The sequence below is a fragment of the Cebidichthys violaceus genome, unplaced genomic scaffold (assembly GCF_023349555.1).
Source record: "Cebidichthys violaceus isolate CVI_PGR_0920_01 unplaced genomic scaffold, fCebVio1.0.p SCAF_59, whole genome shotgun sequence".
NCBI classification, from domain to species: domain Eukaryota; kingdom Metazoa; phylum Chordata; class Actinopteri; order Perciformes; family Stichaeidae; genus Cebidichthys; species Cebidichthys violaceus.
The window spans coordinates 185,129-200,882 of NW_027176805.1; the positions used below are offsets into that span (position 1 = coordinate 185,129).

The 15,754-nt window shown below is 43.0% G+C and overlaps 4 protein-coding genes across 4 annotated transcripts in view; 2 read left to right on the forward strand and 2 right to left on the reverse strand.

The window, feature by feature from the left end:
- The window catches only part of LOC137888896 (ras-related protein Rab-27B-like), a 45,359-nt gene extending 43,683 nt beyond the window's left edge, over positions 1-1,676 (reverse strand). The window contains exon 1 of the mRNA XM_068732403.1: positions 1,399-1,676. The gene's annotated coding sequence lies outside the window, so the exon portion shown is untranslated. The remainder of the gene's footprint in view (positions 1-1,398) is intronic.
- A 4,810-nt stretch (positions 1,677-6,486) lies between these two features.
- Positions 6,487-9,057, forward strand: LOC137888954 (tripartite motif-containing protein 16-like). Its single transcript, XM_068732485.1, has one exon. The coding sequence runs from the start codon at positions 6,613-6,615 to the stop codon at positions 8,299-8,301; it is 1,689 nt and encodes a 562-aa protein (XP_068588586.1). The 5' UTR covers positions 6,487-6,612; the 3' UTR covers positions 8,302-9,057.
- A 516-nt stretch (positions 9,058-9,573) lies between these two features.
- brcc3 (BRCA1/BRCA2-containing complex, subunit 3) lies at positions 9,574-11,510 on the forward strand. Its single transcript, XM_068732488.1, has one exon. It carries the CDS (start codon positions 9,657-9,659, stop codon positions 10,437-10,439), a length of 783 nt encoding a protein of 260 aa, XP_068588589.1. The 5' UTR covers positions 9,574-9,656; the 3' UTR covers positions 10,440-11,510.
- A 1,158-nt stretch (positions 11,511-12,668) lies between these two features.
- LOC137888941 (tripartite motif-containing protein 16-like) lies at positions 12,669-15,233 on the reverse strand. The gene has a single exon (XM_068732463.1). The coding sequence runs from the start codon at positions 15,205-15,207 to the stop codon at positions 13,930-13,932; it is 1,278 nt and encodes a 425-aa protein (XP_068588564.1). The 5' UTR covers positions 15,208-15,233; the 3' UTR covers positions 12,669-13,929.
- Between the last annotated feature and the right edge of the window lie 521 nt (positions 15,234-15,754).

A 15,754-nucleotide genomic window follows, 5' to 3' on the forward strand; every position in this document is an offset into this window, starting at 1 on the left:
ATAGACACTTCAGACCAACTTTACATTCTAGGCTATACTATGCCATTCGGACTCGTTTTAGGGATGGTTCATTCTTTAATTAATTCAGGTACACGTTTGAGATATCACGCTATTTTGTTAGCAGCTAAACAGAGTATAAATGGCAGTATAGAATACTATTTAACGCAGAATAATATATTCCGCTGTAACCCGAAAACGGGTACTTCTGCGAGATGAACGTTTACAGATGAAGATGCAGATAGTGGCTTTGCGTTACACACCTAGAACACTCCCATTTACTGTCACACACAAAACCATGTTTTAATTATTAGTACTGTGAACAACTGTTAGAAAACACCTTCCTCTTGAATCAAGAGGTAACATGAAATATGAGGAAACGGTGAACAATGACTCCAAAGATGGATTACAATGGTGAAGCACAAAAATCTTAAAATTCTCAATCAAATATTTCTGAAACCTGTTCGACGCATGCAAGTAGGCCTCTATGACTCCACCTTTTTCCACCTGAGGCCCGCCCACTTCGTACCATCATAGTAAGAACCTTATGGGTTTTCAGGGCTTTTGTAAAGGACACCCACATGTGATAGTTGAACATGTTCTCAAACTGGCGGGCTTTAATCTGCTGCTGTAACTCATTTTGGAGCCTGGCTGCAGGGATTTGTTCCCAATCAGACACAAGAGCATTGGTGAGGTCCAGCTCACAGGGCCAGTCGGTGCTCCGCTTCACCTCAGAAGGTGTGGTATGGGGCTTCTGAGGTCAGGGCTCTGCACAGGACCAGTCAAGTTCTCCCACACCGCACTGCGAAGAGCACTTCTTTGTGGACCCACCTGTCTTTGTGCACTGGGACACACACACACACACACACACACACACACACACACACACACACACACACACTGTTGCCACAGAGTTGGAAGCACACATTTGTGTGAAATCTCCTTGTATGCTGCAGCATTACAATTCCCTTCTAAGACCAAAAGTAAACAGGGGTATCCTCAACGCCTCACTTCTTACAAACCCTTATGAAAGTCTTGCCAGGTGAATCACCATGGCGCACACACACACACACACACACACACACACACACACACACACACACACACACACACACACACACACACACACACACACATTTGCCAACACAGCACAGAGGCGCAGCGCTTTGCGTGTGCAGCGGCTGATAAGGGACTGTGGGTTTGGAGGCTGCAGACACTTTGCTCCTCAGCTGATCCTCCAGCAGCCCTGCGCCGGGCTATGACTCATACCGCCTGCCTTCTACTGATGCTGGAAACGACAAGTAACACGGAAACGCACCGGTAAACAACGAGCAGCGGGCACGACTCGAGCCCGAAAAGACGTTCCGGGAACATTTCCTTCCATTCTCTTTTGGCACTTACCTTTCCCTGTCGTTATCGAAACAAACTCAGATCCTCCTCGCAGGTGTCTGCTGATGCTGCTGCTGCTGCCTGGCCAGTTCGTCTCGTCCTCCTCCTCCTCCGAGACGTCGCATGTCTCCCACGGTCCTGGTGGAGAGGGAAAAAATCCGCGCAGAGCTCACCAAACCTGCACCGGAGCGCGATGTGACGGCCCGGCGGAGTGCTTGGTGGGGTGCAGCCTGTGGAGCGCTCGAGCGTACCTCCGAGAGTGCAGAGGAGTCTGATGGATGTCGCTCGGCTTCCTCGAGGGGTGGAGGGTTGACGCTCCTGCCGCATTCAGGCACTCCTCGGAAACTCGGATCTCTCAGAAGTCAGCAAACAGGCGCGTCGACGTGCTTCTGTTGATTTTATGGTGTCGTAGAAATATTTTTTGGATTTTTTTTTCACGAACAATTTTATCCCGAGCACAAAATGTCCCGCCCTACATTTTAGATTTGGAACAGTCGTTATGCTATACAAAAAAAGAGAGTCTTTGTTTCTGCAGCACTGGGTAGCATTGCTATCTTATTGGCAGATTTGATTTTAAATTTAACATGAATTAGTATTTTTACCACTACAGAACTTCCCTGTTTTCATTTATTTATTAGTGAGTTAGATGAGATGGGAAACCACTTTAATTAATGGGGGTTAAATATGAAGCTACAACCTTAATGGCGTGATTGGAAGTAGGGGTAAACAAAACAAAGTTACTGCTAATTAGGACTCGATATGTTTTTGAGCAGAATAAATAATGTATAATGTGTTAATTAGTGAGCGTTATTAGAAGTGCCATATCTGTCATACAATCAAATGTTAAACAGCATAACCGATGTCAAGCAGTCTTGTTTTCAGCATCACCGCCATCTCCTGCACTGATTATTGAGAACACCATAATTTGAAGCCAACACAAAACGAGACGTAAAGCTGATCGTTTTTGCTGCATATGAAGGCAGCATCGTGTGTGTAAGCTGAAAAGATGTGAATCCACAGGGTCCTAGCGCCTGCCCAACTTCCCCATTCACTGCGCCCTAAATGTTCAACAGGTGGAAACACAAACAATACTGATATTTTACATGACAAAAAAAAAAAAAAAAAGATTAGAAATTAAATTAAAATAAATAAAAGAGATTGTGTTATTTAATGTTGCAGAAGATAACATGCTCTTTTTATTTTAAACTCCACAGTGAAGTTTTGGTGCTGTTTGCAGTTAATCACACTGTATAACTTTGACAGCAAATCTGAAAGTTATTAACAGCAAAATTAATTAAATGCTGTGAATTAGAGAGTCAAATATGCTGATGTGTGATGAGTAGATCCTGTATGCATTATGAAAATATCATTAAAGCACATTTATTTTCTTATATTGTCATTACGTATTAAAAAAGATCCACCAAACTGAGGTTAAAAGCAAGTTTGCACTGAAACAAAGTAGGACATAAACAACAAGAATTAAAAAAAAGAATGTGTGCAACATGATCCAAAGACCCCTTCACTAGAAGTAGGTTGACTAGGAAACTTAAAGCTTAATTTCCTGTTACTTCTTCATATTAGCAAACACTGTAACTGGAAATAACCTTGAACCCATTTTGACGAGTTACATTTTGTAAAACACACTGATGTGCACGCTATGAATGAATGAATGAATGAAGTATCTCACAGTGTTTTTATACAGAGAAAAACAAAAGGGATTACAATCTTACACATTGGAAGCTGAATAACTCTGCAGTTACAGTACACTTCCTCCACACCTTTAGCGTCCTCAAGCAGCCCTCAGCAGCCTGTTTGTTTTTTAACATACCATTGATTCCCTGCATCAGTTCTTTTCAGCTCCATAAATGAGTGACATAACACTTGAGACAGTATGTCTTTAACACACCAACAAATATAAACGCGTTAGGGGAAGGTTTTTTTCCCCGATATTGTAAAATTTGTTGTAAAAAGGGCTGTGAAATGCTGATCCCTGCCGTATGAAATTGCAAAATTGGCCTACAAGCCATGTCACTTGAAATCAGAAAGAATGTATTTTTTTACAGCAAAGAAATTCACATTTGTCACAGAGAAATTTACAATCTGTTCAACAACACCCTTGATCCTTAAATTGGATAAGGAAACTCTAAACAAATTAAAAAGCACAATTTAAAAACTGAAACCTCAGGAATAGCAGCAGAGGAGGGATTACTCCTCAGGATGGTCAGTTATGCAATATTTAAGTGTCAACACTGTATGACCAGAATAGACATACGTAATAATCTTCAAATAAAATGCAGACAAAACATAATCACAGTACAAAGTAGCAACATTAAGAGTGTCTGGGATATGGAATAACAGTATACAACTTCAACAGAGCTAAAGAATATCAGGGTTACAACATACCACAGAGAACTTAGCTTTAACTAAAAGGTAGCCTTTATACTGTTTGGTTTACACGTTTTGTAAAGTGAATTAAAGGATAAGGCTAGTGATACCATATGTCATCAAATGACATGAAAAACAACAGTGAACTGATCCTACTAACAAGCATTGTATGTGTATCCAAAGCCTGATAATGTTCTGTGCCATAAAGTTCCATTGTTGGAACACACACACACACACACACACACACACACACACACACACACACACACACACACACACACACACACACACACACACACACACACACACAGCAGTTTATTTTGACTCAATCCCACATACACCGTCCTGTTTCTGGAGCACTAAATGTGTATTAATGCACGGCTGAAAATAGTCCCTAACAAATACATTATTTGGTCCTTGTTGTGCAGCGTTTGATAAAAACTACAGCGCCCAGATGTTTTCAGAAATTACTGAGTCTTTTTAAAAAATGAAACTATATTTGTGACACTTTTTTTTCTTCAGTTGAACGTGGCTGTTGCTGAGAGCTAGAGACGGGAACGTCAGAAAGTATCAAGAGACAGACTTGCATTGTTGATTCTTGTCTTTTCGTAGGATCTGTTGACAATACGATTAAAATAGAATATCAACAGCCTTATTTTTGTTTGTGTTGATTATTGTGTTGAGTGTGTTACAGCTACTGACTATTATTTCTGTGGGAGAAGGTCTGTTTCTATAATGTAGCGTCTAACACACTGTTTTCAATCACAAACGTCAAATACTTTTCATTTTGAACCATACCTTCTTGGGCTCCACTTAATCTTTCAGTCAATCTCACTTGCAGCATCTTCGTCGTCATGGATACCAAGCGCCTCGGCAAACATGTGAGGTGCCAAAGCAAATGCTCTATAAACTCCTGAATACACAAACACACAAGCTTAATGACTAGCTGACACAAAGTGTATATGTTTAGATCTGTGCTTTACGTTTGTGTAATCGTGTGTGTGTGTGTGTGTGTGTGTGTGTGTGTGTGTGTGTGTGTGTGTGTGTGTGTGTGTGTGTGTGTGTGTGTGTGTGTGTGTGTGTGATGTAGGCAGGCTTTAGTGGATTCACATTTGATCATGCATGTGTCGCTTTCAGGATCAAAGTTTCTACCACCACAACCTGTTCCCATGGAGACATGAGAGTGGATTCAGCGTGTCATGATTCTCTGGGCTTCAGGGCCTCTTGTTGAATAAGAATCAAAAAATGATGCTGGACAAAAGAAGAACTGGAGAAACTGCAAATGTATGTGACAGAGGTATGTTTTGTATTTTGGTAAACAATAAGGTTACAACTTCTGCCACGAACCCTGAACGTAACATCCAGCTTTGCCCCACAACGTATGTTAATGACAATTGCTTTTACTTCTCACATGTCCTGCACAATCTGCCCTTTTGTATCATATCCTACATATCCTTTGGGTTTGGTTGAATCAACCCTTTAACATCCATGTCTACACCACACAACAACGTTGTCTACACGACAAGGGAGTTACCAATGGCAGGCGGATTCATTCGCAGGCCACTCCCGAAAGGATCATCTTCTTGTGCCTGACAAGAGTATGCATTGGGGAATTGTGGTAAACCAGTAACCAGCAGCTGCCTCAGCAGTGGTGATGTGGCGATGAGGGCCGCAGTCATACTGTATATTACAGACCATAAAAACAATCAACCTATGGGTCTGTGAGTGTACAGCCATGCTGGGGGTTCTAAGAGGCTATATTTAGCATTTGGCTTTGAGGAAATGCTAAAGTCACCATGCTAACACACTGACAATGACATTGCTAACATGCTGATGTTTAGCGGGTATGGTGACCATAGTCACCATCCTAGTTTAGCGTGTTAGCATGCTAACATTTGCAATAAATAGCACTAAAGCTGAGGTCTGATGGGAAGTCATTAGTTTTGCAGGTCACAAACCTAAGTATTGGAGAGGCAACAGCAAGACACACAACAGAGAGTTAGAAACTGAGCTGCAAAGACAAACCAATGAACTACACAAACCGAAGAAAACAGGTGAGGACGATAACTGGCACTGAATGAATATTAAGCCAAGGGGGACACCTGGTGGGGAAAAACAGTCAGGACAAGGAAGCCCAACCAAACTGAAGGCCAGGAGTGGAGGCACATACAGCGGCCCTGACATTTCCCATTTTGCTGAGAGGCTGCAAGGACAAGCCTTTCATAAAACAGGAGGAAAAAAAAAAAGTATGCTGAGGTGCACTCTGATTGGTCAATCAGCATCCAGTGTAAAAGTCCTTTGCACTCTAATCAGAAAATAATTAACTGAAGCCAAAACAACACAGGCACTTTTCAATGGACAATGTGTCTGACTGGGTTAACCAGAGTTATTCATTTTGCATTCTTCTATAGACCTACATAAAGCATAAGATCTGTTTTACCAACTCAAAACATTTCTAATTGTTTGATTGTGATACTTGTAATTGTGGAGCCTACTTTCAGTAAGATGTGTTGTCTTGGACCACTTTTATGTCCCAAACTCTTCCCTTCACATAAACACGCTTCCTCACTGAAACGGCTTCTCTTCCCGGAGTGAATGCGAGCGCAATCACCCCTCCCCCTCTTCCTGCTGTCCAACACAGCCAGTCCAACAGTCCAGATACTTCCTGCTTCCTGCCTCTTTCGCAGATCTGCCAGTGTACAGATGAGTGTAACACGTTGTAAAGTGAAGCCCCATTCACTGCAGATCAGCAAGGAGCTGTGAAGAAAGGGAACTGGGCTTCGGTTTGGATCAGCTCTCAGTTGTTATCTTAAATGAGAAAGTGAAACTATTTCACATTCCATGTCTTTTCGGGGTGAAATGGCGCAGCAACGCAATCTGATGGATCGGAAAAAACTCTGCTGTTCCATCTGTCTGGATCTACTGAAGGATCCAGTGACTATTCCCTGTGGGCACAGCTACTGCATGAGCTGTATTAAAAGCCACTGGGATGGGGAAGATCAGAAGGAAATCCACAGCTGTCCTCAGTGCAGACAGACCTTTAGACCGAGGCCTGCGCTGGTGAAAAACACCATGTTGGCAGATTTAGTGGAAGAACTGAGGAAGACGGGACTCCAAGTTGCTCTGGCTGATCACTGCTACGCCGGACCTGAAGATGTGGGATGTGATTTCTGCTCTGGGAGAAAGCTGAGAGCTCTCAAGTCCTGTCTGCAGTGTCTGGTCTCTTACTGTGAGCAGCACATCCAGCCTCACTACGAGTCCCCAGCCTTTGAAAAGCACAAGCTGGTCGACCCTTCCCAGAAGCTCCAGGAGAACATCTGCTCTCATCATGGTGAAGTGATGAAGATTTTCTGCCGCACTGATCAGCAGTGCATCTGTATTATGTGCTCCATGGATGAACATAAAGACCACGACACGGTCTTGGCCTCAACAGAAAGGACCGAGAGGCAGGGAGAGCTCGGAACAAGTCGGCAAAGAATCCAGCAGAGAATCCAGAGCCGAGAGAAAGATGTGAAGGCGCTCCAGCGGGAGGTGGAGGCCATCAATCGCTCCGCTGACAAAGTTGCGAAGAACAGCGAGAAAATCTTCACTGGGCTGGTGCATCTTTGCAAGAGTGGAAACTCTGATGTGAAGCAGCAGATCAGATCCAGACAGAAAACCGAAGTCAGTCGGGCTATGGAGCTTCAGGAGAAGCTGCAGCAGGAGATCACCGAACTGAGGAGGAGAGACGCTGAGCTGAAGCAGCTGTCACGCACAGAAAACCACGCCCTGTTTCTACAGAACTACCCCGCACTGTCATGTCTTAGTGATGCTCCAAACTCGCCCAACAACAACATGCGCCCTCTGCACTACTTTGAGGATGTGACGGCGGTTGTGTCAGAGGCCAGAGAAAAGCTGCAAGGCATTCTGAGTGACGTGTGGACCAAGATCTCAGAGCCTGACGTGGATGTGTTACGGCCACAACCAGAGCCCAAGACCAGAGCTGAATTCTTACACTACTCGTGTCAAATCACACTGGATCCAAACACAGCAAACGCACGGCTGTTATTATCGGAGGGGAACAGAAAAGCAACAGTGACGAGTGAAAAACAGTTGTATCCAAGTCATGGAGACAGATTTACCGACATGTTTCAGGTTCTGAGCAGAGAGAGTGTGAGCGGCCGCCATTACTGGGAGGTGGAGAGGAGCAGATGTGAAGTTTCGGTGGCGGTCACGTACAAGGATATCAGCAGAACAGGATATGAAAGTGGTTTTGGAAATGATGACAAGTCTTGGGCATTAGAGTGTTTCAGCAACAACTATGAGTTCAGACATAACGGTTTAAAAACTTTAATCTCAGGCCCTCAGTCCTCCAGAGTAGGAGTGTACCTGGACCACACGGCAGGTATCCTGTGTTTCTACAGCGTCTCCGCAACCATGACTCTCCTCCACAGAGTCCAGACCAGATTCACTGAGCCACACTATCAGGGACTTGGTGTTTTTGCTTCACGCGGAAACAGATCTGCTGCTGTGTTCTCTAAGCTTGAGTAGAAAGAAGTTAGGAGGCTGACTGTGTGCTTTATTTGTTTTAGTCAGGAACTGTGAGCTAGAATTGTATGACCAGTGCCTAAACAGAAGGCCAATACATCTTTCATCAGACATTATTATGTTTTTTTTGGGCTCATGACCTTCTTCAGAGGAGTTTTGCAGTGTTTACTGCAGCTGCTCTTCTTCCTTTGGGAAGTCAAAATAAGGGCACATTGTGTATTCATGAGTAATGGAAGTGTTCAAAACAATCTGGTTGCTGTCTTTCTTTGCCATGTTTGCTTATGAAATGTGGATTAAGTCCCAGCACATTTTTATTATCGCCAATGATTTATGTTCGCATTTACAGTCAGTTAAGAAGACGCAGTTCGAGTAAAGGTGTGATTTGTTCCAATGTTTGCAGAAACTCACTCCAATCAATGAAGGTTCAGAGTTGCAATCTTTCCTCACACTAATAATTTCTTTTTTTACTACATTCTAAAAAGTATTACCTGCAGGTACTAAATATGTAGCTGAAGAGTATTTACAGCAGAGCAAGGCCATAGTGCACATATTTCTTTTATATAAATCATTTTTGTTTACAGTTGCAATGTAATGGAAATTGCACTAATAGTGTTCCTTTTATATGTGAACGATTGCACTTTTACATTTGACTGAAGACAATATTTTGTGATTTTTTTTTTAACGTAAACCTGGTTTATGATCATTGTGTACAATCATGATGAAAATCACGTTGCAAATAAACTTAGTATTGTGAATTTGGCTTCCTTGACCATGATGTTCATTATTGGATTGCATTTAAAAAAAAACACAGACAACTGAAAGCAACTGGCTGCCTCAAGTTCAAGTGCTGTTGTACCGTAAGTACACTTTTAAAGTGTTCAAATTTACTTTTTACCTCTACATCATTCATTTGAGCAATTATATATTATATATAATAATATTGAGCCAATGAGCTGCCTAATAAGTACTTTTGATACTTGAATGAATCATTTAATTTAATTATTATAGACGTATTATTTGGATTGATTTGGATTGAATGGAGCCAATGCTTATTTATTCATTGATTAAATTTGAATCACAGTGGAAACAACATAACCTCGTGATAAAGGCGTTTAATAACACATGACGTGGATAGAATAACGGCCAGTCACGTCTATTAAAAAAAATATTATGGATAATAAGTCAATTTATTTTACAACACTCGAAAAATAAGCGGACCTCTCTGTCGATAGAAGAGCCCGGATGCACCAACACGGAATGTTTTTGTGACGCACATCAGAACACGGAAGTAAAACGCTGTTTCCGTGTTTATGTTTTCATCTTTGCGCCGAGCAGAAAAGCTCATTTTGTAAAACATTATGGCGGTGAGCGCCGTTCACCTGGAGTCGGACGCCTTCCTGGTGTGCATGAATCACGCGTTGAGCACGGAGAAAGAAGAGGTGATGGGTCTGTGCATCGGAGAGGTGGAGACCACCCGGATCGTCCACATCCACTCAGTCATCATCCTCCGCCGCTCGGACAAGAGGAAGGACCGGGTGGAGATCTCCCCGGAGCAGCTGTCGGCGGCCTCCACGGAGGCGGAGAGGCTGGCCGACATGACCGGCAGGCCGATGCGGGTGGTCGGCTGGTACCACTCCCACCCGCACATCACCGTGTGGCCCTCTCACGTCGACGTGAGGACCCAGGCGATGTACCAGATGCTGGACCAGTGCTTCGTGGGCCTCATCTTCTCCTGCTTCATAGAGGACAAGAACACCAAGACGGGCCGCGTGCTTTACACCTGCTTCCAGTCCGTGCAGGCGCAGAAGGGCTCAGAGTACGAGCGGGTGGAGATCCCCATTCACGTGGTGCCTCGCGAGGCCATCGGCAAGGTGTGCCTGGAGTCGGCCGTGGAGCTGCCGCGGATCCTGTGCCAGGAGGAGCAGGACACGTACCGCAAGATCCACAGCCTGGCGCACCTGGACCCCGTCACCAAGATCCACAACGGCTCGGTGTTCACCAAGAACCTGTGCAGCCAGATGTCGGCGGTGAGCGGGCCGCTGCTGCAGTGGCTGGAGGACCGCCTGGAGCAGAACAAGCAGAGCGTCGTGGAGCTGCGGCAGGAGAAGGAGAGGCTGCTGCGGGAGCTGGCTGCTATGTGAGCCGGGAGGACCGTTTGGAGACTATCGGTTGTTGTTTTTGTCCACGAAGGAAACGGACCTCCTGTTTTGCTTGTTTTAGGTTCTTTACCGTTTTGTACCAACCGAGAAGTTGTCCATAATATAAAGAGTCTGAAACTGTCTGATACCAAAAGGGTGGCATCGCAGTCTTGACTGCTTGTTCTTGATTTAGAAATGTCCTTATTTAAATTGCTATTTTATTACATGTATTATATTTGGAGACATTCTCGTACAACTGTATTGTGCGGCTGCAACTTACGAATAAACTGCCAAATATTGAATCATTTGGTCCTAAAAAAATGTATGAAAAATGTCTCAGAGAATGTTTTCTCCCAACATAAAGCAAAGATGCTCAATTTAAAATGATACAAAAAAAACAGAAACTCTTCAAATCCTCACATTTGAGCTGCTGGAACCAGAACATTTTTGGCAATTTTTGCTTGGGAAATTCTTTTAAAAAAAAATGTGTTGGTTACCAAATGTCAATCAACTAATCCATGAGTCAACTCGTTGCTTCAGCTCGAGTCCCCAGAGCATTTGAGCGGTTACTCTTATCAGGTATAGTTTTGGCTTAGGGCTCTTTAATTCAGTTTTAGCCACCCGTAATGGGAATCAATGGTTAACTGGGGGAAAGCTGATGGTGTGAAATATGAAGTAATTTATGGTTAATGGGCAGAAACACTCAAATCTTAGATTGGGTCACGTCTCCCCTGTTCTAAACACTCTGAATCAGAGACAGCTGGGCACATTGAGCGACGTGTGACAAAGAGAACGTGCCTTTTGGACTAATGGGTGTTACTGTAGAAACTGTCAACTAGGGATTTTGGATGCAAAGGGTGTGTGTGTGTGTGTGTGTGTGTGTGTGTGTGAGAGAGAGAGTGATTGTAATTGGTTCACTCTGTTCTTCTGCCTTGTCTCCTCCCAGATTTGTAAAGCCTGATATCGTCTTTCTTTTGAAGGTGCATTATTCAGGTGTGACTAACGTGAGATGTTTTTTCCCTGTAAAATAAATACTGTAAAATAAAACAGCTGTTGTTGCTGCACTGTGACCCACACAGACCTCACTGTCACTTCACTTTAGTCCTGAAACAATGAGGGGATGACACCATCCCGAGAACACGGCTCTGTTTCTGTTATGAGTTTTGAAAAGAGTTTCAGGGATTATTAGTTAAGAAGAAATACTGAACATTCGAGGTCAGAGTTTGTTCTAATGTTATCATGAATTGAATTCACAGCAATATTCTCTAGGTGTCGGTCACACTCATTAGTCCAGCAGTGCTTAGTCACAGAGCCAAATCTGAAAACAGTCGCAATTCACATTTTTAATTCAGTATGACTTACCCAGGGTATCATTATCATAATAAATGCGTCTACAGGACAAAGACGATCTTTATAACTTGCTGTAGAATTATCACAGTACTTCAGTATCAGAGTAATCCAGTGGTGTTAGTCCGGACATCCATGGGTACATTGCAAACAGGGACTGCTAACAGCAAATTTGTCATAATTTGAATAGTGCTAATTTGGAAAAAATGTAAACAAATATAGGCAAAAAAAAAAATCATAGTTGTAGCTCATAGTGTAACTAACTTAATCTATGGCAACACTGAAACCCCCTGGTTTAGTCTACCTGTCAGAAATTAGGAGGAAATTGCCGCAACAATTTCCTAAAGCTCGAGCACAGAAGGAAAAGCACAGGTGGAACTTCAAGATGGCTGAATTCCATTTAGCTGTTTATGTCACAGGGCCCTTGTATTGTGCATGCTGGCACACAGACACACTAGTGTGGCTTACTGGAAAAAAACAGACCCATCATTGAATATCATTAAACCCATGTGTGCATTTCCTGAAATGACGAGTCAAAATGTCTGCTGCGAAAAAGACCCATTCAGTAATCATTTTGTCTTAAACTTGCATATTTGGTTTTCCTTATTAATCAACCTACTGCTGTTATCTGTTAATAATTAAAGCTGTAGCCATACAAATAGGACACCTGTGTAATTTACATTTAGGCCTACCTTTTTTTTTTTTCTCCATGCTATGCGTATCGGCTTCATTTTGAATCAACAGGACAAACATTCACAAAATATTCTACCTCCCAACCCCAATAACACAACGTTCTCGGTTAAAACAGAAAAACGTGACATTACCTTTGGGGAATGTGGCTTTGACAGTCGGCAGATTGATGTCACAGAGGCAAAGAACAAACAAGCAAATATTTATTATACTACTTGTGTTTTTATTTAACATATCCAATCAGCAAACAGCAGCACCACATACAACACACAAGAGGTTACAGCTTTACAGTATTTCTTATTATAGTATATACAGTATTTTTTGAATATTCTTTTCTTTTGTCAGTGTCATGAAAGAGTGTTAACAGTGAGACAGTGACTGTAAAATTGGACATGTCTTCTGATCTCTTTGCTGAATACTCTGTTGAAACATGTAGCTGTAAAACATCTTATCTTTAATGCTTTACTGATGGACTTTATTCACATATTCAATCATAAATTCATTTCAAAGGACTCAATCTTTATCTTTCCATCTACGTGTAGCGGCCGGGCCTTAGGAGGGGAAATGAAAGGGAACCAACAACGCCACCTGGGGAATTACACCCCGGGAAACATACGCTTAACGACCCAAATATATGGTGTAGGATTCGTTAAGAGCACACAGATTCATTACCGATATTTGGACAGAGATGTGTTTCGTAAAAATGAACTTAATATTTATTAAAGGAATCAATGAAAATTATCAAAACAACAGACAAGACATGCAGAACAAAGGACAAACTGCCAAAACATGCAGAACAAAGGAGAAACTGCCAAAACATGCAAAACAGAGGAAAAACTGCCAAAACATGCAAAACAGCAGCAGGTGAACCACCTCACACATGGGGTAAGTAGTCAGATAGCAACAAAAGGTGAAAAATGTCTGAAACCCACCATGGGCCACCACAGAGTCCCAGGAGCCAAAAAAAAAAAGGTGTGAGGCCAAGACTACAGGTGCTATTTATATGCTGGCACTGATTGAGGGGAGGAGCCTAGCCTGAGGGCTGCGTACACAACCCTACACAACCCTACACTTCCTTCTCTGGGGGGGCATTCCCCACTATATATGTGTGTTCACTTTATACACAAAAACAGTATGTCAGCGCTGTGGAGGAAAGCAATCCAACGCTGAATCCGATTAACGATTAAAACTTAACTGCACTTTTCTGAATACACCGACAAAGTGAAATTGTGAAAACAAAACAATTCTTAATTAATACAAGACTTATCACACTGCTCAATTAAGGCCCAAGTCACACAGAGCAGAAAATATTACAGCAACAATGCAATCATAGAACAAATAGGACTATATACACAACGTACGGTTGAATATCCATTTAGGATGCATCACTAAATGAGCTTTCACAACAGTGACTCAGCCTCTATCTAATTTGTGAAAGCCCTCTCTCTTTACTGATCTAAACAGTTTCCTGGGGAACATCCACTGTCACAAACTCAGCTGTAGATCCAAAATAATAAACACCAAGTCCAGCATAGAGTGGCTGAGTGAATGTGGTCTTGACTTTGTGAAGGAGAGTGAAAGTCTCAGAGACGCTGTAGAAGGACAGAATCCCTGCCTTGTGATCCAGGAACACCCCTACTCTGGAGGACTTAGGGTTTTGAATATTTGTTTTTTTACTGTTGTGTTTGAAATTATAAATTGTTTGAGTACCTTTGTTCAAACACTCCAATGCCCAAGACTTGTCATTGTCACCAAATACACTTGTTTTTCCTTTTCTGTCAATATCCCTGTATGCAACTGCTACTGAAACTCCCATGCCACTCCTCTCCACTTCCCAGTAATGACGTCCAGTCAGTCCTGTTTTACACAGAACCTGAGACCTGCCCATGAATCTGTCTGCATGATAAGGATACGACTGTATAACTGTTGTACACTTTACTTTTCTGTTCCCTTCAGACAATAACATCTGCATGCTCGCTGTGTTTCGATCCAGTTGGTAATTGCTCACGTGATCTGCATAATGTGAGAATTCAGCTCTCGTCTTGGGGTTCTGTGGCGGTAAAACATCCACTTCACTCACTGCCGTTGAGATCTTGTTCCATACCTTACTGAAACTGTCCTGTAGTTTTTCTTTGGCCGTTGACACAGACGTAGTCACATCCTCAAAGTATCGAAAAGGGCGTGTGTTGAAGTAGGGTAAGGCGGTAGATTTAGGGAGACATGGCAGCGAGGCATATTTGAGCAGGAACTGGGTTTGGTCCTCTGTGCGTGACAGCTGCTCCAGATCAGCGTCTCTCCTCTTCAGATCAGTGATCTCTTGCTGCAGCTTCTCCTGAAGCTCTTTGGCCCGACTCACTTCAATTCCCTGCTTGGATCTGATCTTACGCTTCAAATTAGAGCTTCTTTTCTTGATGAGACGAATCAGCTCAGTAGACATATCCTCACTGGCCTCCGCTGCTGCATCAGCGGAGCGATTGATGTCCTCCACCTCCTGCTGAAGCTCCTTCACAACCTTCTTTTGGCTCCGGATTCTCTGCTGGATTTCTTGTCGACTTGTTCCGAGCTCTCCCTGCCTCTCAGTCATTTCTGTTGAGGCATACACTGTGTTGTGGCCTTTGTGTTCACTGAATGAGCATTTAATACAGATAAATTGCTTATCAGTGTGGCAGAAAATGCTCTTCACCTCGTCATGTTCGGTACAGATGTTCTCCTGGAGCTTTGCAGCTTTGACCATTCTGTGTTTCTTTGATGGATCTTCACGGTGTTGTTGGATGTGCTGGTCACAGAAAGAGATCCGACACTGCAGACAGGACTTGAGAGCTTTCCGTTTTCTCCCAGGGCAGACATTACATCCCACACCATCAGGTCCGGCGTAGCAGCGATCAGCCGGAGCAACTTGGTGTTCGGTCTTCCTCCGTCTCTTTTTTGAATCTGCAGACATGGTGGTTTTTTTTACCAGCGCAGGCCTCGGTCTAAAGGTCTGTCTGCACTGAGGACAGCTGTGGATTTCTTTCCTATTTAACCTCTCAGTGATAGTGAGTTTGTGAATATCAATGTGCCGAGAGGGAAGAGGGAGTGGTTTCAAGTTTTGCATTATTCCAGAAAGAGAACAACAACTGGTGTGTGTTCTTCCCCTTCATCCCTCATACCTATTATTAGGGCCCGAACAACCGACAACGTCGGGCCAGCAAAGGCCCTATTGAGTTTCTAAAGATTTTTATTATTATTTTCTTATTGCTTTTACAACTTGCTTGTAATTAACATTTATACCTTCTTATAGC

Coding starts and splice junctions, on each gene's coding strand:
- LOC137888954 (XM_068732485.1), top strand. CDS start 6,613: ATGTCTTTTCGGGGTGAAATGGCGCAGCAACGCAATCTGATGGATCGG.
- brcc3 (XM_068732488.1), top strand. CDS start 9,657: ATGGCGGTGAGCGCCGTTCACCTGGAGTCGGACGCCTTCCTGGTGTGC.
- LOC137888941 (XM_068732463.1), bottom strand. CDS start 15,207: ATGGTCAAAGCTGCAAAGCTCCAGGAGAACATCTGTACCGAACATGAC.